The 24,741-nt window shown below is 38.7% G+C and overlaps 1 protein-coding gene across 1 annotated transcript in view; it reads right to left on the bottom strand.

Moving 5' to 3' along the window:
* LOC130102865 (myosin-IIIb-like) overlaps positions 1-24,741 on the bottom strand; it is a 135,428-nt gene that overhangs the window by 88,235 nt on the left and 22,452 nt on the right. The window contains exons 12-15 of the mRNA XM_056268965.1: positions 23,550-23,697; positions 21,704-21,857; positions 21,313-21,401; positions 20,317-20,446 (exon numbers count right to left, since the gene is read on the bottom strand). Of these exons, the coding sequence (XP_056124940.1) occupies positions 20,317-20,446; positions 21,313-21,401; positions 21,704-21,857; positions 23,550-23,697 (521 nt within the window). The remainder of the gene's footprint in view (positions 1-20,316; positions 20,447-21,312; positions 21,402-21,703; positions 21,858-23,549; positions 23,698-24,741) is intronic.

Raw genomic sequence — 24,741 nt, 5'->3', positions numbered from 1 at the left:
ATCTACTCCACCAACATTATTTCCCCTGTTCATTTGAAATAAAGTTGTTTTGCTGTTTGCTGTTTTGGTCTAGAGATGCATTTTTAAAAGTTGAGATGCGCGAGATGCTGCAAAAGAGGCGAGCCGCAAGCGCAACGGTCATACATGTCCGTCTAGCACGTGTTTACATAGAAAAAAATGGAAAAGTAGTGCATTGGAATGGCAAAACGCCTTCTGTGTGAACTGCCCCTAACACTTGATGGCTGCTCTGTCAAGTCTTCGTCGTCAGTTAGGATTAGGAGCCTGGGTGTGCTCTTTGATACCAATCTTTCATTTGAATGCCACATTTCTAACATCTGTAAAGCCGCATTTTTCTTTAAAATATATGTAAATTATGACATATATGCTCTCAATGACAAATGCAAAAAAGCTAGTTCAAGTGTTCATGACTTCAAGGCTAGATTATTGTAATTATCTACTCGGGGGGTTGCCCTGCACGCTTAATAAACAAACTCCAGCTAATATTCAACAATATCATTGATCTGACTGTACTGACGCTGTTGAATAAGAACTAAATTAAACACATTAAACCTGCTAAATAGTTGGATCACCTTTTCTGCTAAATGTACACCAGTTGTCCACACAAGCAACGGCTTACTGTCTTTTTATGGTTAAAGAGACAGTCCACCCAAAAATAAGAATTCTCTCATCATTTACATCATTCACCATTAGGCTGTCCCAGATGTATATGACTTACTTTCTTTCTTCAGATGAACACAAAAATTATTTTCAGAAAAATAATCCATCTTTGTGAGTCCATATAATCCCAGTGCACAGTAACCCAAAAGTGGACGCAATAAAATCCACACAAAATGAACGCAACGGTAATCCATACACACCAGTTGATCAATCAATGAAGCAAAACGTAGGAAAAATACTAATATTTTAAACTTTTTAAACTATTAACCATTGCTTCTAGCCAAGTATCAAACGCAGTTCTCGCTCAACGTAAACGTATACGTGTTCATCTGAAGAAAGAAAGTCGTACATCTGGAACGGCATATGAGTCAATTATAAAATAATTTTAAAAAATTGTGTGGATTATCCCTTCAAGATGTCATTCACATATTAGCACCAAAATACTGGCAAACTCTGTGATGCCATTTATCAAAAATAACCTTTAAAGTCACAGCGTAACGGAAGTAGCGACAGATCTTTTCTTGCGAGTTGTGACTAACATCCAAGTAAGACAGATTATCAAAAAAGAAAAAAAAAATAGTGTGGAGACTTAGTTCTGTCCATCCGATTTTGACTGGATGGACGCAATACTGAATGCGAGCTTGCTGAACAACTTTTTATTTAAAAGAACCATACATGTGAATGAATTTTTCACAATAAGATCAATAACAGGCTTTTTGAGGTGATATAATTTCTCAACCCGAAAAATTGTCAGAATACTTAGTAGGTTCTGATCACACATGATCTAAATGGTAAAACTATGCTAATTTTCCGAGAAAGGCTGTATATGTGAAAGTGACTACAGTCAGTCGTCAGCATTATTCATTTTTGTTGGTGGAAGAGGGGTAAAAGAGACACTATAACTGGGATCATTGAGCGAGTCTCAGGTATTGCTGGTCTAATTGCCGTGATAAAGTGTCTGTCAGGTCACATGACATCATGCTAAAAACAAATGAAAGAACTTCTGTTTCGCTCAGCCTGTCATTTTCCCTAACCACTCTCTTTCTCTTCCCAGTCCTGTCTGTCTGTCTGAGACGCTCTCCTCCTCCCTCTCTCTCATCTCTCAGTGCAGATTATTAAAGGACATTTGTCAAAATGAATTAGTGCAAGTGGAACAAGCATGCAATGCATAAGTGCATTTTCACGCTTTGCACACACACATCATGGTCTGATGAAGGGGATCTACCCTGAAGTCAGCTTATAACGCACCTACGCACACTGACACACACATAGTGTCTGTGTCTCACACACACACACACACAGTGGAGAGGAGCAGTGTCTGTGTATGGATGTAAATGAATCACATAATAACTTCTTGATTTCTTGACACCCACATACAGTACCAGTTCATGACACGTCCACCTAATATTTCATTGTAAATTCACAACTCCCCAATATTCAGTGTTAAACGAACACATGGGTTTTCAATGGTCGTTTTCTAAACTATTTCCCCCAACTCCAATTAACTCTATAAGCTTAACCCTGAAGCATAACATCATTTCAACCCCGTCACAGTAAGTTTTCAATTCACATACTTATAATTTAAATAGATAACCGAGTAAATTCTAGTAGAATCACTCCTATTTGTGTGCCTTGTCACAAATCACACATTATAAATGAAATAGCCTTTCATGTTTTGTGCAAACAAAAAATATTTTAGGTTTAAAATTGCAAAAATGCTAACAGCACACCTTCCTAATATCACCAGAAAACATGAAATAAGTACATGAAAATAGAAACCTGAACCGACATTCAACCAACATCTGTCTATAGAGCGAACACACACTCTGTCTTGAGTGAACGCAAGCATCTCGCTAATAGAGGGGTGCAGGTGTGACGACACTTTGTAGGCCAAAACGCAGAAGCGAGTTGCATTTCCGCACTTCCGTTTCCATCGTCCCGAAGTCAATGGGTTTTTTAATGGGATTTTGGTTAAATGGCTGAAATAAGGTCTGTGGTAAACACAAGCTCAAGACACTTTCACGTTTTATTCTGTAACATAAAATACATCAGTATTACCCCACTCGTGCTAACAAGTGGCTAAATTGGACTAAAGAGGCTATGGAGGAGATTAAAGGTCATCACGCCGAACATGTAAGCTCAGTCCGCTTTTACAGCATCGGTATGCTTATAATTGGGCTCTCATAAACTATTCTAACCCAAGCGTTCTGGGAAAATGTTTTGGTAACGCTTCCTTTTACAGTCCTGTTACCCATGTACTTACTATGTACTTATTATAGTAATTATAATTACTGGGTAATAACTAGGTACTAACCCTGAACCTACCCCTAACCCATGTACTTACCTTATATTAGCCAGTACTTTCTAGGTAAGTACACTGTAAGTACACGTAAGTACTGTACTGTAAAAGGAAGCGTTACCAATGTTTTTAGATAAAAACTGAAAGAGTTGTCGGAAGCTTAGTGACGTTGAAATCGTGGGACTGAGGTGTAGTTCGTTTCAAGCCTACCTTTAGCTTTTTACATCTGCCGATTGCATTTGGGCTTCAAAATTCATTAAAGTTGTGTTCATCTGTGTTAATTATCTTGATGGACAAAACGTGCAAGTATGATAAACTTTTGTTGATCACAGAGCCTGTTTTTTTGCAATAATCCAAAAGCCTACGGGAAAATCCTATTGGGTTTTTCTCGAGGGAACCAGTATGATGCTAACTGTCAGTTGGCCTATAAAGTGAAGTCATACCTGCACCACTCTATAGTAAACCCATGGACGCCGAAACTATTGTATGTGGGTGGGACAAGACACTCTTTAAAGGAACACTCCGACTTTTTGGGACTTTAGCCTATTCACCTTATCCCCCAGAGTTAGATAAGTCCATACATACCTTTTTCATCTCCGTGCGTGCTATAAGTCTGTTTGATGCACCCACCGCTAGCCTAGCTTAGCACAAAGACTGGATGTAAATGGTTGCAGCTAGCATACTAATCCAAATAAGTGACAAAATAACGCAAACATTTTCCTATTTACATGTTGTGATTTGTATAGTCACAGAGTGTACAAAAAAACTACGTCACATGAGACACAGACATATTTTAACCGTATAAATACTGGGAACTATATTCTCTGAAGGCGAAACACTGCTACTTTTGTCTCATGTGACGTAGTTTTTTTGTACACTCTGTGACTATACAAATCACAACATTTAAATAGGAAAATGTTTGCGTTATGTTGTCACTTATTTGGATTAGTATGCTAGCTGCAACCATTTACATCCAGTCTTTGTGCTAAGCTAGGCTAGCGGTGGGTGCATCAAACAGACTTATAGCACGCACGGAGATGAAAAAGGTATGTATGGACTTATCTAACTCTGGGGGATAAGGTGAATAGGCTAAAGTCCCAAAAAGTCGGAGTGTTCCTTTAAAGGGATAGCTCACTTTGAAATTAATTTTTGATATGTTTTAGCTTACCTCAAGGGCATCCAAGACGTAGGTGTCTTTGTTTCCGCAGTAGTTTCAATTTTGATATTTTTAGGTCAAACCGTTCTTGTCTGTCAGTCATATAATGCAGGTCTATGGTCACCACCTCAAAGCACATGCACAGAGAAGTCCAAATTAAACATGATTTAATGACTCGTAAATGTAAGTACACATTGATGGCCTAAGACACGAAACGAGCGGTTTGTGTGAGAAAACGAACAGTATTTATATCGTTTTTACCTCTTGTAACGCACAGACCGAAGCGCCGGCGCCCTCATATCACTTGGACGTGACTGTGGTTACAAGAGGTAAAAACGATATAAATACTGTTTTCTCACACAAACCGCTCGTTTCGTGTCTTAGGCCATCAATGTGTACTTACATTTATGAGTCAATAAATCATGTTTAATTTGGACTTCTCTGTGCATGCTCTTTGAGGTGGTGACCATAGACCTGCATTATATGACTGACAGACAAGAACGGTTTGACCTAAAAATATCAAAATTGAAACTACTGCGGAAACAAAGACACCTACATCTTGGATGCCCTTGAGGTAAGCTAAAACATACCAAAAATTAATTTCAAAGTGAACTATCCCTTTAAGACCAATGATATTGGACCCACTCACTTTTACCGTGTCTAATTCAGTGCATATGTCTGTTCACTTTTCAGAGCACCGCCAGTCAAATCCATTGCACTTGAGGAATGCCCTAATAAACTCTATTCCACGTTTTATCTACAGACTCCCACGCTGCTGCTTCCTCAAATCCATTCCACTTGGATCATTCACAGTCCATATAAATTAAACTCCATTCCGTGTTTTCACTTCTGAATTTCTTTTCCCACGTATCGCGTCAGCCATGGTCTCACACCGGCTAAACACACTCTGGCTCTGCGTAAATCAGTAGCCGAGACCCAAACTCACTCTATAGGTTTAGCTGGAAAGAGATTGACGGATCTGAGCGGATCGCTCTCAATGTTTTGGTGGTACCTGGGAGGCTCCGCGTTTACATTTTTGGAGTCGATAAACCCATGAATGGCATATGGTAGGCAATGAACAATAAACTGGGTTTAGAGAATGTATTTTAACATATGAAATTCTAACATACTTCACCTTTAGAGTTGGTAAAAATTACCTCTCATTCAAATGGAGAGAGCGGATATATTTTTGTCAGCACTCAAAGTGCTTAACAATGGAAGGCATATTTGCGCCATATTGCGCCAGAACGCCGGGGTTACACCCCTACTCTTTTATTCGAAGGACATCCTGGGATTTTAATGACCACAGAGAATCAGGACCTCAGTTTATTGTCTCGTCCGAAGGAATACAAAGCTAAATGTGACATATATTACAATGGGTTTGTGAATCAATTTTCCTGTAAAGTTAAATGGCTATAATTACGCAGTTTAATTATATTTAATTGCGTTTAAATTTAATGAATTATAATTACGAAAAAAAAAAAAAAAAAAAAAATAGTAGATCAGTAATAGTGGCCTTCATCCATATTACTTTAGTATAAAGATGCTATTAAACATTAAATATTTAAATTAATGTCTTTATGCTGTTTCTACATTAATTTGGAGAAATATATTTTTGGTTAAACATTTTAATGTTTGGTTTGTATATATATATTTTTTTTTTTTACATAAACCTATATGATTGATTAGTTATTTTTTAATTAATCAACAACCCTAATATAATGTGAGGCTGTTTTTTATTCTATATAACCCATTAAAATGCAATAGTGATGAATGGAGACATGCTAATTGACAGATATTCTAATAAAAATCACATTTAATGATTTATTTTAATTTTAATTTATTTTTATTTTAATTCACTCAAAAAATAGCATTTCATAAATAACAAACTCAAATATATTTAGCATAATAATGTTTTATGTCTATTTACAAAATACATTCAATATTAACTTTGGGGAAAACATTTTTACAATCATTTAATTTATGAAGAAAAAAAAAACTTTCAGTACACGAGTACGTTTCTACAGAGAGAACACAGAAACCAAAAGAGAGGTCAGGACATGAATGAAAGGAAATCGTGCGTGCGTGCGTATGTGTGTGTGCATGTGCGGGTGCGTGTGTGTGTGTACACTCTTCCCATCAGGTCAATCTGTCTGTTAACTCACCGGCCTGTGAAAAAGGATGACACCCAGCATCTCTCCTCACATGTGCTTCTGACACAAGCTGCCGAATGAGAGACAGGGAAAAAAGAGAAAGAAAGCCCTGTGCATTCACTTTGAAAATTAAGCCCAGCAAGATTTTCACAGAAAACAGCGGCCCAAGCTGCCACTTGTGTTGCCTTTCTATTGACCAGAATAGTCAATGTGCCCTGGATTATAAAGCAATCCCTGCTTCAGTATGACACCTTTCATCCCAGCGCATGTGTGTGAAGCTGTCGGCACAGGGGACAATCAAAGTTGTCAGACAGCAGTCTCTACACAAGCTGACTTCTGCTGAGGAAAGCGCCTTCGTATCTCCTGGCTTTTCCTTGTGCTTCATCTCTTATTCAGACGCTCTCTGCTCTTTTAAATAAATATGAAATATTCTTGAAACTCAGCAGGGTAAAAAGGCAAATGTGATCGTTCCAGTCCGAGATGCCCTGCTCACATCTTGACCAGAGGCGTTTTGAGAGTCACGTTCGTTCTGTCCACTTTAAAGGGCTTTGGGTTCTTCTACGTGGGTCACTTTAATCAGGAGATGGTCTGCTGGGCCGGTTTAGTGTGACTAAGACCCAATATCACAGTTGGAAAAGCAGCAAGGGATTTTGTCGGCCTAACACAGCGCTGCCCCGAGGCCAAGCTAATGTTGAAAGAGTGGCAAACCTATTTGAAAGATTGTAATACTTGTGAGAATACAACACCGAAGAGGATCTCTGATGGAGGATCATATACGGTACAATGAATACAACTGAAAATAAAGGCCCTGATATATTAACTGATTTTTTTTTTTTTTTTTCGTTTCTCGCTTAGGGGAAAATTTTATCGACCTTAAAGTGTGTATGTCAGGTATTTTTTTTTTTTTTTTGATATATTAAATAAGGTTTAGATGTCTGAGTGAAGATGTAAATATCATTAAAATTATTACTGTAATTGCCCTACAGTAAGCTTTATAGCCATTTCTGTCAAGATCATATTTTTTAAAACACAGCTGAGCTGTGACGTCAGAAGAGGGAGACGTGCCAAAAAAGTTCTATTCAAGTATGGAGAGTTTTGAGTCTAAGGAGATCCAAAATCCCCCTCAAACCTACGATGGCCCACAGCCATACAATTTTGTGCCTCCCAGGCGTGAGACAGATGAGGAGCCAAACAGAAATTTAAATAATTCCTATCGAAGAAACAGATCTGGTGTGCAGAGAACCAGTGGAGAGTTGGTCAGGTGTCTTGGTAAGTAGGCTATAGGCATAACTTAAAGGTGGAACGGTACATGTATTCGTATTGAACCGAAACGGTACGGGCGTCACGGTTCAGTGCATGAATGTACACGTAGAATACACAATATAAAAATAAATAAAACTCACGTTGCAAATGAATTAATGCGGAACTACTGTTAGATACGCGGGTTATTTAGGGACAGGCTATAATGAACAGGCTGCGATGTCAAGATTGCAATGCTGGAATATGTTGGTGTGTGTCATAGACTGTAAAAGGGTGTGTGTGTGTGAGGGAGAGAGAGAGAGAGGCGCCGGCGCGATCGAACAGTGGAAACATAAAAACTGGAAGAAATGTGCGCTGCAAATGACCGAAGTCTTGGATACCGAAGCAGCACTGAAGTCAGCGTGTTTGGTCCGAACAAAGTTGACCCAGGCACGGAACACAGACCTGCTTTTTGGGAAAAAGTGGACTATGTGACCGGTTTTAACGGTGTTTTTGCACCCAGCACAAACGCAGTAATTCACCATCGTGAAAATACGCCTGCGTATACCTAACTAACAACCTAACTTAAATTACTAACTAAATAAATAAATGTCCTAATCACTAATTCTCTTGCTCTATCAATCGTACAATTATCAACACAGCTCACAAACTCACTTTCTCAGTGACCTGGGGAGACGTCTCCCTCTTATGACGTCAAACGATTCGTTTGGGGGGGGAGCAGTTTTAAGTGAGTACTGAAAATAACGAACTTTTTCATCTTATATTCTGCCTTTAGGTATCGAAAAACATAAAAAAAACAATACATCAACTTGTCAAACGTGTATTTCCCCTAACTATTTTGTGTTGATCATAATTACAAATGACATGCACACTTTAAAGTCCTCCTGTGGTGAAAATCCTGCTTTAAGACAAACCTTGTGTAAATTCATAAGTCGACAGCATTGCTGAGTATTTTCTTCTTAAAACTGCAGTGAACCAAAGACAGTCTCAAAAACACAGTTTGAAATCACTGGTGTTTCTGAATTCACAAACTACATTGTAACCAATCACATCAACGTGTGATCGTCAACGAGTGGATCTCTGACCTGGAGTGAGTGAGTGGAGGCGGGGCTCATTTGCATATTCATAGAACCGCGTATACTTAATGAGGCAATGTAGAGTTACATTCAAGCTATTTTAAGGCATGAAGATATTTTTTCAAGGAAAAACCATTTAAATGTCATTTTGGTGATCAAAGATGAGTTTTAAGGGATACAATGATTGACTACAGGGGGACTTTAAGACATGATCTAGAAAAAACCTGAGGAGAATCTGGGCATTTGGAACATGCTAATTTATTAGTCTAAACATTGGTTGTTGTGTGACGTGATTGATCAGCATTGAAAACCTTGCGTGAACAAATACGATTTGAAAGTTACAGCTGAAGGAAAGATTTCAACAAAAAGTCTTATATCAAGATAATGGTTCAACTGATAATCAAGATTGGTTTGCTGAAAAATTATAATCATGATTATGTATCAAAATTGTTCTCATTTGATAATTTTTTTTTTTTTACATTTCATCACAATTATCTGTCGCATTAGCACAGATAAAGAGAATCTCGACTCATACATAGAGCAAAATCGCTTGCTTCCCCTTTAATAATTTGTAGATTACATTTAATAATTATATTTTCATGAAAACTTTTGAAGATGTTTTTTGAATGATGTCATTTTACTTGTTTTTCACTGCATTCACATCATTTTGACCCGCAGTTGCATCCAACCTGTGGTTTTATTCAACGTTTTAAAAAGCTTTGTTTCACCCATCACTACTAATTGCGGCTTAATTTCAAAACAATAAAATGTTGTTCATTTAAAAACAATACGATAATCCAGAAAGACTAACAGAACAATAATACAAATAACGGCTTTGCATGAAAGTACAAAGACAACAACCGACAAAGACTGAACTGAAACACAGGGCTAGAAATATACATTGAGTAAACGAGGAAGTAAATAAGACACAGATGAACAAAATAACAAAGGGTACAAGAGGAAATAAACAAAAAGGGAAACATGAAGGAAAAATCAGAGTACATGATTATCAAAATAAGTCTTTTGGATGGAAACACAACATATAATACGTGACAGTCACATTCTGTTAACCATCTCTTACGATGTCTTCCCCATGGAAGAAACAAAGTCAGGTTTGGAATGACATGAGGCTAATAAAATTACGATTGTGTGGGTTTAATTATAATGAACTATCCCTTTAAGGCTCAACAAGAACCTGACAAAAACATCCTGCATGTTTCACTGGAACTAATCTAACATAAAGAAATGTAAAGGCCCTTTCAAATACAACTGCACGAATCGAATCACATTCAGACCTCACAGAGTTGAACTGTAGGCTTAAACCTGCAAGAGTCAATACGCCAGTCTGACTCGACTCATTCGCTCCATATGTACAAACTGCTCAACAATACATTCTGCCCTCTGCGATTTCCTATACAGCAAAAACACCAGCAGTTCCTCTCCAGAGACCACGAGAGCGGCCATCTCAAGCTGACAGTAACCAGAACACCATACGGCTCTCTTCTAACACAGAGATGTCCTATGCAAATCCACTGCACAGAGGAGCACACACATGCAGTGTGGCCACAGGCCTGCAGCAAAAGCCCCGTGGAGTTCTCCAGAACAGGGCCAAGCCAAACATCCCAGACCTACAAATCCACACAAGAGCTCTGGCTTTAGGGGAATGTGTTCATGCAAATATAATCCATTTCCTCTAAGAAAACAGCAGCAGATGTGTGGACTGCAGGCTGACCCCAGACCCAAACCAGACCTCCAGAGCGAGGCCTTCTGATGGACGCCAGGGTTTACTCGGCAGCTTCAGAGGTTTGAAGAGACATAACCTCGTCGGAACCTATTTCAATGCCGAATGTTAATAGAACAAGAGCAGCTCTGAAACGTTAATCGTCCTGAGGATCTGAGTTAAAGGGTTAGTTCACCCAAAAATGAAAATTATGTCATTAATGACTCACCCTCATGTCGTCCCAAGCCCGTAAGACCTCCGTTCATCTTCGGGACACAGTTTAAGATATTTTACATTTAGTCCGAGAGCTTTCTGTCCCTCCATTGAAAATGTGTGTACGGTATACTGTCCTTGTCCAGAAAGGAAATAAAGACATCATCAAAGTAGTCCATGTGACATCAGTGGGTTAGTTAGAATGTGTTGAAGCATCGAAAATACATTTTGGTCCAAAAATAACAAAAACTAGGACTTTATTCAGCATTGTATTGTCTTCCGGTTCTGTTGTGGATCCGCGTTCAGTGCCGCCGCTGACGTAAGACGCTGCTGACGTGTGTCTGTTGTGTGTGTGTGTGTGTGTTCTGGTTCTGTTGTGGATCCGCGTTCAGTGCCGCTGCTGATGTAAGACGCTGCTGACGTGTGTCTGTTGTGTGTGTGTGTGTGTGTGTGTGTGTGTTCTGGTTCTGTTGTGGATCCGCGTTCAGTGCCGCTGCTGACGTAAGACGCTGCTGACGTGTGTCTGTTGTGTGTGTGTGTGTGTGTTCTGGTTCTGTTGTGGATCCGCGTTCAGTGCCGCTGCTGATGTAAGACGCTGCTGACGTGTGTCTGTTGTGTGTGTGTGTGTGTGTGTGTGTGTTCTGGTTCTGTTGTGGATCCGCGTTCAGTGCCGCTGCTGATGTAAGACGCTGCTGACGTGTGTCTGGTGCGCCCGAGCTTCGTTTACAGTCTGAGGGAGACGCACGCTGGAAACAAAACAATCTTCGCAAACATGTTTAATGCTACACACCGGACGCGAATAGCGCGTCAAATTCGCGTCTACCGCGTCTAGTTTGACGCTTGACCACTTTGTGTTAATTCGCGTGTCAATTGCGAAATTGACGCGCGTAAAAACAAAAGTTTGAAGCGAAATTTACGCGCGTCAGAGGCGAAATCCAGAGGCGAAAGTTTCGAAACCCTTTGGCGGCTCTTTTTAGATGTTTATCGAGCATTAGCATTAGCATTATTCGAGAGAGTCACCGCTGGTATATGCTCTGGAGAGCAGAAACAGCTGCGTAGGGTACATCGTCACTGTACTCGGATCCACCAGACCCTCCGGAGGGTTTCAGGAGTTTCACAATTTGCCAGGAGCTAGGTTTGGTGGACCTAACGGTGAGGACGCTGACGAGGACAGCGTAGGCTGTATAAGGCCTCGGCCTCGAGTGGTCTATGCCTGTCGAGCCCGCGCTCTACAGCCCGGCGCGAGGTTCACCCTCGCCCACACACACCTAATCTGTCATTTATTTTTGTTTTGATAATAAATGGAGCCTCCAAAAGTGAAACCTGTCCTGTGATTTTTTTAAAAGTTTTTATACACTAAATTGTGTTTGTTGTCTTTACATTAGAATAATAATGTTTCATAGTATAGATATGGAATAAATAGCATTCAATACAAAATGAGTATCTCTCATATATTGAAATCGAGTTTTTATGTGAAAGATTTGCTTTGCACAGTATTTTTGTCATATTACAAAATAATTTATTGAGGCCAAACATAAAATAACATTATAAACTGTCACTTCACCACGTGACAGCAGCAAGCAGGCTCCTGATTGGTTAACGCGGCGCGAATTGACGCAGAAGTTCAGATTTTTCAACTCGGGCGGCAGACGCGAATTCGCGTCAAACGCGTGAATGCACAAATAGCACTAACTAAATCATTCGCGCGTAACGCGCCTAACGCGCCAGGCGCTTAATACTTGACGCGCGAATGAGGCGTATTCGCGTCTACCGCGCCGCGCTCTACGCCTCATTCGCGCCGCAGGAATTTTTTACGCGCGTAACGCGTCTTTGCATTGACTTAACATTGAAATCACTCGCGCCTGACGCGCTATTCGCGTCCGGTGTGAACGTAGCATAAGGATTTCCACACAGAGGAAGACTTGCATTTTTTTGCCCAGCCATATTTATTTGAACCCGTATACACGGACGCACCAGACACACGTCAGCAGCGTCTTACGTCACCAGTGTCACTGAACGCGGATCCACAACAGAACCCGAATACACACACACACACACCAGACACACGTCAGCAGCGTCTTACGTCAGCAGCGGCACTGAACGCGGATCCACAACAGAACCAGAACACACACACACACACACAACAGACACACGTCAGCAGCGTCTTACGTCAGCAGCGGCGGCACTGAACGCGGATCCACAACAGAACCGGAAGACAATACAATGCTGAATAAAGTCCTAGTTTTTGTTATTTTTGGACCAAAATGTATTTTCGATGCTTCAAAACGTTCTAACTAACCCACTGATGTCACATGGACTACTTTGATGATGTCTTTATTTCCTTTCTGGACAAGGACAGTATACCGTACATACATTTACAATGGAGGGACAGAAAGCTCCCGGACTAAATCTAAAATATCTTAAATTGTGTCCTGAAGATGAACGGAGGTCTTACGGGCTTGGAACGACATGAGGGTGAGTCATTAATGACATTATTTTCATTTTTGGGTGAACAAACCCTTTAACTAGAATAGCCTGTACTCTTCAGGGTAACTTGTAGGCTTTTCACACTATGTTTGACCTTGGGTCATTTTTAACTGCTGGGTGAGCAATGTTTAACACTTGAAATTCTGAAAGGGTGTTATGACTGTCTTTAACAATAGATTTCAATGTTTTTTTTGTGGTTTTAAACATGCAATAGCGAGTGGCGTTGACACCGTTTTCTATGCAGTGACATTAGCCAATCAAAACAGTGGCCGCCTTAAAAACTGATCATTTCAGACAGAGGGGCAGAATGAAGATATGTCATTTAAAAATGGTATGTCACGTATTTACATATTTGTAATTACACATTTGTAATGATGAAGTTGCAATTTAGTACATTTAAAATATATTAAATGTATTATAAAATATCAAACTACAACATTATAATCAAGTAGGCTGCTTTACATGTGCGTTAGTAGCCTATGTTCAAGTAAATAAGTGTACTTTTTTTTTAAAGCACAACAAAAGATTATTAAAACTGTAATGATTTAAAATGTACTTTAAAGTCAAAATTTTAATCTGACATTATTACAAAGTGCACTTTTTAAAACTGTGTTAAGAAGTGTAGCCATGAATAGTCATGAAAGTGTTTAAGGCACTTATGGACTTTTAATCAGTAATATTATATTATGTGCAAGTCGTTTTTGTAATCAAACTTTAAGTTTAACCTAAATTGATGCATCAATACCATTCATATGTAAATAAAAATGTTAAGGGTTTACAATCGTACCATGTAAAAATGTAAACAAAAAAAAAATACATACGAATATGGTTATCCATCTGTAAATCACCTATTATTGAAATGAAAACATTAAGTATTATATTTATAAAACGGACCTCTACAGCATTTTCACAAATATCATTTATTCAGCACAGGTCTTGTGATCACGCTAAGATTTTACATCATGTACATATGCTACAAACATCACTGACATCAGACAGTGATATGTTTGAATCATCAAGCCTGACCCCTAGTGGCCCCAGCTCACTCTGCACTCATGAGCACGTGTACTTCAAGGACAAACAGATTAAATCTGGGTCTGCCAGAAGTTTAGAGATAACAGCAAATATAGAGAACAATGAAAATATATGCTAATTAAACCCACCAGGTATTTTACCCAGCAGATTAAAATGATTAGGTTATTTAAGTATAAGGAGGATTATGGCTACAATATTAAACAAATAAAGGTTCAGTCATTCTTTGTAGCATATTAGATTAATCAAAAACCCATTTCTTACAGGAACAAATAACTTTTTTTCTGCATAGGGTTCTTGAGTTTGTTGAGGATTACAAAAGCTTCATCACAGGTTCTTCAGATCAGTGTATTTCTGGGTATCTACGCCCATGTGAACGAATTGCTCTTATATTTATACATCTAATTTATATTAAAAAGGTAGTGTACACTATCATTCAAGATTTAAATGATCAATTTAATGCATTCTTGCTGAATAAAAGTATTAATGTCTTTCTTACTGACCACAATCTTACTTTTTTGATGTGGGTTTACATTTAGGCAATGGTAATTATCATGTTCATTATTGCTCAATATAAATGTTTTTTTTGTTTTGTTTTTTACTTTCAACATCAGGAACATAAATTCAAAAATTCACTGAAATAGTAAATCGACCATATACTTTTTTCATATTCTTTCAAAAATCTATGATCTGGGATGTGAAATGGGAAGCAACCTTTAACTTATCTCTCTTCTCTACACACACACACCTCAAAATTGACCAATGAAATGATCCGTTTAGCGAATTAACCAACACTTTATCCTAAGCTCAACACATTAACTTAAAAACACTCCGGTCTTTCAAATCCCTGAGTTTTTCACCGGGTTTCCACTATACACACTCATTAACAGGTAGCCGTAGGCAGCGGGCAGCTACATAATGGCTTAACTGCAGAGATGTATGAAAATACACATCTTATAATTACCCAGCATGCTCCTATTCACACCTCACTAAGTCTAGTGACCGTCTAGCAACTCTTGGCTTTATTAAGCACCTGCCTGGAAGAACGATAGCAGACGAAAAGCAGTTTACTGGGCTAAATAGCTGCTTTTCTTCCTCGGGGTATTTGAAAATCTTATCGCTGGAATATCCCAAACTCCGGTAAGATAGCAGAGAACCAGCGGGAGCCTAGCGGACAGCTTAGAGGAAATGAAAACACATCCATCCACAGCTCTATCCTTCCAGTCTATCCCACTATTCTTCTGCCTGGAGATCAGCCACTCCAGAGATAATGGGGGGAGAGATTTGTATTTATAAAGAGAGAGAGAGAGAGAGACACATACAAAAAGTGGCGAGAGTATAAAGCTGACTTATTTGAGTTTGAACATTTACACGCCACATTCACGCAATCATGCTCTACATCAGACCAGACATTTTGAAAATGGTGCTGAATTTCCATAAACTCAATATTGGCACAAACACACGACATGGGAGGCACTTTCCACCAAAAGGGTACAAATTGGTGTGCCATTATATTTTAAAGCAATGTTTAGAGAGAGAATTGATATATATCAGATCAAGTACTGTTCAAGATTACACTCACCGGCCACATTATTAGGTACCCCATGCTAGTAACGGGTTGGACCCCCTTTTGCCTTCAGAACTGCCTCAATTCTTCGTGGCATAGATTCAACAAGGTGCTGGAAGCATTCCTCAGGGAGTTTGGTCCATATTGACATGATGGCATCACACAGTTGCCGCAGATTTGTCGGCTGCACATCCATGATGCGAATCTCCCGTTCCACCACATCCCAAAGATGCTCTATTGGGTTGAGATCTGGTGACTGTGGAGGCCATTTTAGTACAGTGAACTCATTGTCATGTTCAAGAAACCAATTTGAAATGATTAGAGCTTTGTGACATGGTGGAAGTAGCCATCAGAGGATGGGTACATGGTGGCCATAAAGGGATGGACATGGTCAGAAACAATGCTCAGGTAGGCCGTGGCATTTAAACGATGCCCAATTGGCACTAAGGGGCCTAAAGTGTGCCAGGAAAACATCCCCCACACCATTACACCACCACCACCAGCCTGCACAGTGGTAACAAGGCATGATGGTTCCATGTTCTCATTCTGTTTACGCCAAATTCTGACTCTAACATCTGAATGTCTCAACAGAAATCGAGACTCATCAGACCAGGCAACATTTTTCCAGTCTTCAACTGTTCAATTTTGGTGAGCTCTTGCAAATTGTAGCCTCTTTTTCCTATTTGTAGTGGAGATGAGTGGTACCCGGTGGAGTCTTCTGCTGTTGTAGCCCATTCGCCTCAAGGTTGTGCGTGTTGTGGCTTCACAAATGCTTTGCTGCATACCTCGGTTGTAACGAGTGGTTATTTCAGTCACTGTTGCCCTTCTATCAGCTCGAACCAGTCTGGCCATTCTCCCTCTGACCTCTGGCATCAACAAGGCATTTCCGCCCACAGAACTGCCGCTCACTGGATGTTTTTTCTTTTTCGGACCATTCTCTGTAAACCCTAGAGATGGTTGTGCGTGAAAATCCCAGTAGATTAGCAGTTTCTGAAATACTCAGACCAGCCCTTCTGGCACCAACAATCATGCCACGTTCAAAGTCACTCAAATCACCTTTCTTCCCCATACTGATGCTCGGTTTGAACTGCAGGAGATTGTCTTGACCATGTCTACATGCCTAAATGCACTGAGTTGCCCCCATGTGATTGGCTGCTTAGAAATTAAGTGTTACCGAGCAGTTGGACAGGTGTACCTAATAAAGTGGCCGGTGAGTGTATATTTTAACAAAGCAAAAAAAAAAAAGCATTACAATTCAAATCATTGTATTTAATCATTAACAATCTGTCAAATGGAAATTCACTGTAGAATAAATTTGCGTAAAAATACAAACCTCTAAAAGCTTTTTTTTTAAATGTTCTTTGATGAACGAACTTTTTTGTAACATTATAAATGTATAAATGTTGCCTTTACTGTCATTTACTCCAAATTTTTGAATACTTCTATATGGTGCATTATTATATGCATCATAGGCTACCATGTGTACTGTGTTTTACATAAAAGAAACACATTTTGATGTTGATTGAATTTATGGGAAATATTAGTTTATCAATAACTACAAACCAACATTTGCTCCCAAACTAGCTTGATTTAGGCTAAATCTTCAATCCTGTTATATGAAACCATGTGACCCATTCTGAGCATTTTATATAGCCTACTTTTATACTTATACGTTTCATATTAAAACTTTATTTACACATTTTTTTCTATTTTGTACCCTATTTGTGGACCAGGGTTTCCGTTGTCTGGTAATTACCGGACATTGGCCGAAAAAAAAATGAAATGTCCGACAAAATTAAATCTCTCCGGTCAAATTGTCCGATTAAAATTGCGTAATAATCCCGCCCCCCTAACACAATATGAATTTGAGAATAAGCCTAAAATGTATAAAGCAAAAATACACCGAGAGCATGTGAGCAAAGCGGAGCGGTGTGATGCTTATTATAAGTTAAAAAACTTAAATATACGTTTCATATTTATAAATAATTTAATGTGATTATTTTTTTATTTCATCTATGTTGATTAGGCTATATGAAAAGGGAACCGCATGAGATGAGTAAGATAGGATCATAAGATGACCAATTAGGCCTATATATCGGAAAACATTTGGAATTGGTCAGACATGATTTTGACCACTTATTTAGTTTTGTTTTGTAGAAAGCCTTTCTTTAAAGTTTATTTCGTTTTGTATAAATTCTATCTTCATTTTAATCAATGTTTCATCAACAAATTTCCCTGGATTAATAAATAAGAATTTATTCATATGAAGTGTGCATTTCTCTCTCTAGGCGCGTTCACTACTGCGAAGATGGCGAGTCTGCATCTTCAACTTTATCAATTTATCAACAATTTAAATGTTTCATGCATAATCATTACTTTCGCCGGTTCTTTGTGGCAAGCTTTATTTCAGGTGTTGTGATATCTCTGCGCCCAAGTAGCAGTGCTTCGCCTGTGTAGAGTCTCCGCAACGGCGATAGATTGAAACGCGCGTCCGAGTGAAGATTGTGCAACTATGCAACTGATAGCAGCGGACACGAGCGCTCAGCTTGATTTCAAAAACAACAGATTTTAGCGCTAGATCTCTTATTTAATAGCGAACTAAATGAATGATCTGCTAGTTAACAGGAGATGTTTTATTTATTTGTATTTGGTACATCCGTGCCTCAATGTTTCAAAAAGTGAATGTGTGTGAAACCATAGTAAAAAACAATTGGTGTTAACCCCAATCGGACGTTCATGTTTTTTTCCGTCTATTTGAAAGTTAGGCTAATAATAACATGTTGCGTTCTATACAGCCTGATTATGTCATTTTTTAAGTTACATAGCCTGCCTCCAGTTTTCCTCAGCTTGACTAATTAATAGGCGATATTTGACCGGCATATCATCAAAATGTCCGTTAAAGGAAACCTCTGCCGGTCACTTTGACCGGCACCATTTTTTTGTAGCGGAAACTCTGTTGTGGACTGCACTCTCTCAGGCCCTGTTTACACTGGTGTGTTTTCGTTTTAAAACGCATATCTTTTGCTACGGTTACGCCGGGCGTCCACACTACTCCGGCGTTTTTTCGACCCTCGAAAACAGAGACTTTTGGTAACGCTGTTTCAGTGCAGATGAAGCAAAACAGAGATTTTTGAAAACGAAGGCGTGGCTGCCCACTTTCGCTCCCCGATTGGGTCTTCTGGATCATTGCGTATCCTTCCCTGATTCGTCAAGTATGACCATTACGCTACCAGACCAAGACAATAACAGACCAGCCTCGTAAACAATAACATGGAGACGAAACTGCAAGCTTTGCTGACTTTGTTGTCCTTTTTAGCAGCCATTGTACAGTTAAACTGCATTTTATAATACTGAAGCTGCCTATTAGAACAATCGGCAACAGATCTCATTTCAAGCGGCAGAAGCCCTACATGGAACTCGCATGCCCAGTGTTCATGAATGGTCACGTGACATGCGTTTTCGGTCGTGTAGTGTGGATGGAGATCTTTTCTGAAACGCAGCCAGTATGGACGAGGATCGTTTTCATTTTATAACACCATGTTAAAACGTAAATGTACTAGTGTGGACATATCCTCAATAATGTGACCTCAGTGATGTGTGTAAGGCCCTGTTTACAGCTGGTATGAAGATGCGTTTTGGTCGATCGGATCACAAGTGGACGACGCTAAATACAGGAGTAAACGGGTCTAAAACGCTTTGAGCTTGTCCACTTTCGACCACTTCCAGAGGTAGTTGAAAACACATTCGACCGGATTGCTTTCGTAGTGTAAACACTCATGAGGTTGAATGTGTTCAAACAGCCACAAAAGACCGTCTACTGATCTAATGAGTGAACATTATGAGAAGACCTCTAGCCGGATGGGATTTAAACTTTGTCGGCTGGAGACCAAAGTTTGGTTTGAATATGAAAAACATACCAAGCACAATGTTCTCTCACCATTCCTGATTTCTAACACACACTCACAGCGTTCGGCTGGTCTTGTGTCTATCAGAGCAGAAATGAAAGCTGATGCTCTCCGTATGTTTTTCCGTCATCTCCGGACGGGTTTCTTATGTAAATTGAGTGAGCTTATTTTGTCCATTATATCGAAAGATCTGAAAAAACCCATACATTCACCCGCCCATAGACTCTCCCCTCAAAGAAATCAGGACAGAAGTGGTTGAAAGTGGACAAAAGAGACGGATTACAACACCAGGTGTAAACGGGAATGTGTCTCCCTCGTCCACTTGTGATCCGAACGACCGAAACGCATCTTAATACCAGGTGTAAACAAGGCCATAATGACAAAGAATGTCAATCTTATTACAACAGGTGTCTGGGCTGAAGTGTGAACATCACTTTAAAAAGATTGCTTTATGTTTTACAACAAACATTCACACCAACAAATCGAAACATTTTACAATCCACCATCAGGAATTTTAATGTAGGCCAATTCCTATCACCCATTGGCCCTGACATGACCCGGTGACCTCTGGAGGGTGAAAATGGGCTGTGAAGCATTGCAAGGAATTGAATTTTTCCAATAAAATGACACTGTTCAAACCTCCCAGATGCTCTTTGGCACCACAGTATTTGACCCGACAATCGAGTCTGATTGGTTAGAGAGGCGAGAGAAGGGACACCGCAGACGTGACATGAACAGCTCACGGGATGAATGTCTAATGATTCTGGTACCTGTTTTAGTCAGAGGACTGGAAAACAGCTGCTGCAGAAGCTTGTTCTCTGACGTTCTCAAAACCACCACGATGTCTGCGGGAAGAGTGTCTCGGTTCTTCTCCAGGAAACCACTGACGTTATACAAGACCTGACAGAGAAACACAATTACTTCAATAAACAGAATCATTACACATCTTTACATGTGAAAAGATTTGTTAATACTTTTATTCAGCAATGATGCATTAAATCGATGAAAAATAACAGCAAAGACATGTATAATGTTACAAAATATTTCTGTTTAAAATAAATGCTGTTCTTTTGAACTTTATGATTTATTAAAGCATTCTCAAAAAATGTATTATGTTTCCCTAATAATTTTCAACATAGATAATAATAAGAAATCAGCATATTAGAAATGATTTCTGAAGGATCATGTGACATGGAAGACTGGAGTAATAATGCTGAAAATTCAGATTTGCCATCACTAGAGTAAATTAAACTAGTAATAAATTGTAATAATATTATATTTTCTTCTATTTTTACTGTATTTTTGACTAAATGAACACAAGAGTCTTCCTTCAAAAACGTCTTGTTTAGTTTCTAGTCTGTTTTATTCATTGTCACTGTTTTGCCTGTGTTCATTGGTTGTCATGGTTTCTAATTAGTCCACACCTGTTCCCTGTTCTGTTGATGATCTTTCCTCTGTGTATTTAAGCCTTAAGTCTTCCTCAGATCATTGTCTTGTGTTAAAATGTATGGATTGTGTTGAATTCTTGCTTGTTTCATTGTTCGTTCTGTTACTCATCTCTTCTTGCGGATTAAGCTACAGCAACCCATGACACCTATATTATCTATATTGTTTTACATATATTACATCTAAAAACTGCTGTGCGGTGCATTAATAATTATTAAAATCAACCTAACAGAGCTATGAATTTGATTGAACTTATTACTGCATTATATGTCATCTTTTAGTAAAAAGTGAGTGAGATTTTATGAAATCAAGCTCTTTACCTTGCCCGCATAATGCTGGATCCCAAAGCAAAGCTCCACACGCTTGGGTGTCCAGAAGTACTTGTTTCTCAGGTTATCCTGAAACTTATCTTTATTACAAACACTGAAGGTGAGTGGAGAATCTTATCAAACTGACACATCTTCAGCATTCATCAGAACATGGTACAAAACAGTTATCAAAATAACTGGAAAAGTTATAGTCATCTCACGTACATATCATCTCAAACATGGAAAACATATTTAAACACAATGAGAACTTGTCAATTAATACTGGTTTTCTATAGCATTACTTTAAAAGAATGTATATTGAACATCATGTAAGTAACTTTACATGAACGAGTACTAATGCGGCATTTACAGCAATGATGAAACGCTAAGGAGAAAGTCTTACCAACGAGTGTTTGGTCAGTGGCCTGTGGGAAACGGCTCTCCTCGTCCAGGAGAGACAGTAAACCCATGGGCTTCTGAAGAAACATGTCTAGAATGGGCCTGTTGTCCTCGTACTCCACCAGACTGGCATCTACACCCTCACTCTGATACTCGATCTGAACAAACACACAAACGTGTTATGTACTGTATTCTGTACCTTAACATCAACAAGAACGTGTAGAGATGTTAAAAGATCTTATTACACTCTAAAAAATGCTGGGTTGTTTCAACGCAAATTTGGGTCAAATATGGACAAACCCAAATGTTGGGTTAAAATGTAATTAAAACATTTACAGTTGAAACTGAAAGTTGGGTTAAAATTTTAAATTACATTTTTAACCCAACATTTGGGTTTGTCCATATTTGACCCAAATTTGGGTTGAAACAACCCAGCATTTTTTAGAGTGTAACAATGTTTTTGCTACAATTATTAACAAGGTTTTATATATTACCTATATTTGTGCATAAAATGGAGGGAATCAGAAAATAATCATATAGAATTTTTATATACAAATGTGATCTGAAATTAAAAATATATGTGAATAAAGGATGGTACATGCAGAATTCATTATATCATCATAGATTGTGTGTGAAACAAAGCAAAACAATACTTGTACCCTTAAATTGTGCATATATATATATATATATATATATATATATATACACACACATATAAGTGTGAACTAACTGTAATGTTAAATGCAACTGACAAGCATTTATGGTAAACTAAAATATACTTTAATGCCATTTCTATTAAAACTTGTGTTTTATGTATTCATTTTGTAATTACACATTTGTAATGATGCAGTACATTGAAAATATATTAATTATGAATGCAATATTGCATAACACACTCGATTAACACACTTGCATTTGCTTTATGTTAGTCAACTCATCAAGTGTACTTCATTAAGTCATGAAAAAAGTTTATTAAAACAAAATATATCAAATGTACGTGAAAGTAAAACTTTACATTTGACATCACAAAATGCACTTTTTAAAAGCGTACATAAGTTTGTTAAAGTCCCCCTGTAGTCAATAATTGTATCACATTAAACTCATCTTTGATCACCAAAATTACATATTTAAATGTTTTTTTTCCGTGAAAAAATTTCGTCATGCCTTAAAATAGCTTGAATGTAACTCTACACCCTTGCCTCATTTAGTATACGTGGTTCTATGAATATGCAAATGAGCCCCGCCTCCACTCACTCACTCAGCTCAGAGATCCACTGGTCACACGTTGATCTGATTGGTTACAAGGTAGTTTGTGACGTCAGAAACACCAGCGATTTCAAACCGTGTTTTTGAGACTGTCTTTGGTTCACTGCAGTTTTAAGAAGAAAATACTCAGCAATGCTGTCGACTTATGAATTTAAACATGGTTTGTCTTAAAGGATTTTAAAAACACCACAGACATATACATTAAAAGCTTGATTTTCACTACAGGGGGACTTTAAGAAAAAGCTATTCAAAGTGTAGGTGCACTTACCTTTATATTATTTGAAAGTACAGTTTTATAATAACAAAAATATAAAAATCGTTTGAGGCCACATATGACATGACTGATTTGTCTAATTCATAAGTCATAAGAAAATGTCAGGTTACTTGATTGACAAAACAATGGTTCTAGAGGCACAGAGATTCTACTGAGGAGAAAATATCATTACATATTTCACACCATTTTCTTTCTTTGCTATGCACACTGATACAGATGTATTCCAGGACAAATATTGGTGGTGGGTTTAGGATTAACTTGAGCTAACATACACCTGCTTAAGGTTGTTTGTGCACAGAGAACGTCTTACCTGTTCCAGGGCAAAGATGTGTTGATTGAAGTAGAACTGGATCTGTTCGTTAGCGATGTTGATGCACAGCTGCTCAAATGAGTTCTTCTTGAAGTTTTCGAAACCAAAGATGTCCAAAATCCCCACGTTCATTCCACTCTCAGCCGCACTTCAAAGACACACAGAGCCAAACATTAGCTGACCGTCACAACACATTAAGGCCTTAACCACGCTAATGACCCAAACAACTAAATATTTTACAACCTGTCAACCAAGAAAACACAGAAACAAAGACCTTTAAAAACACAGGTCTGCTTCAGCATGTCATTTCAATTTACAAAGAGCTGGTCCTCTCGTCTCTGAACATTCAGCCAATCGCGATCTCCTCCAAACTCCTCAGACAGCGACCAGAGGTCACCTTCTGCTCCCGCTAACAGGTTATTAGTGGCAATAATGTTGAATGCGCTGCTGATTGGAGTGGAAATGGCAGAATTTGGATTGTGTGTATCGGGGTGGAAGACGTGAGTTTCTCTGACAAGCCCGTGGCTGAAGTCTGACAGGATTCACTCGGATCAATGAACGGCTTTTCCACTCTCTCTGAAGTCTTTTTAATCATCTGCATATTATTTTTTTCAATGTAACTCTGTATCAAAAATTTATACAACCCTCTTTTTTATAGCTCTTTTCTTCTTTTGCTGTGGATATTAATATTCTGAGCTGGTTAGACTGGAGGTCATCGCTGGAGACGATGCTTGCGCATGTAAACGCATCCGTAACGGAGAGATTCAAGGAGGGAGACTGGGATGAAAGTTTAGAAATTACCTTTAAATTATCTTTAAATTAACTTGATATAAAAGTCAATCCACAAAGATGAGCTCAATAGTACATTGCTGAAAAAGCCTGTCTTAACCAGGATGGGAAGACTTTTTTTCTACCAGCAGGTTAAAGGTTGTTATATCTATTGGTTTGGCTGGTGACCATCTTAAATGACCACTCATGTGTCACTCACATGAGATCACAGAAATGGCAAATCACAACTATACAACCATCCAGTCAATTGCACACGAACAAAATCAAGCCCCGCCTTACATTTGTTCTTGTTCGAGAAGCCGTTTCACTGGGATATATATACAAAATAGGGAAGAAAAGACTATCGCAACTTGCGCTAATCACTCCGCCCAAGTAGCAGTGCTTCGCCTTCTGAGAATATAGT

The sequence above is a fragment of the Rhinichthys klamathensis genome, unplaced genomic scaffold (assembly GCF_029890125.1).
Source record: "Rhinichthys klamathensis goyatoka isolate OS25496 unplaced genomic scaffold, OSU_Roscu_1.1 h1tg000279l_1, whole genome shotgun sequence".
NCBI classification, from domain to species: Eukaryota; Metazoa; Chordata; class Actinopteri; order Cypriniformes; family Leuciscidae; genus Rhinichthys; species Rhinichthys klamathensis.
This window is presented reverse-complemented; position numbering and strand designations above follow the sequence as displayed.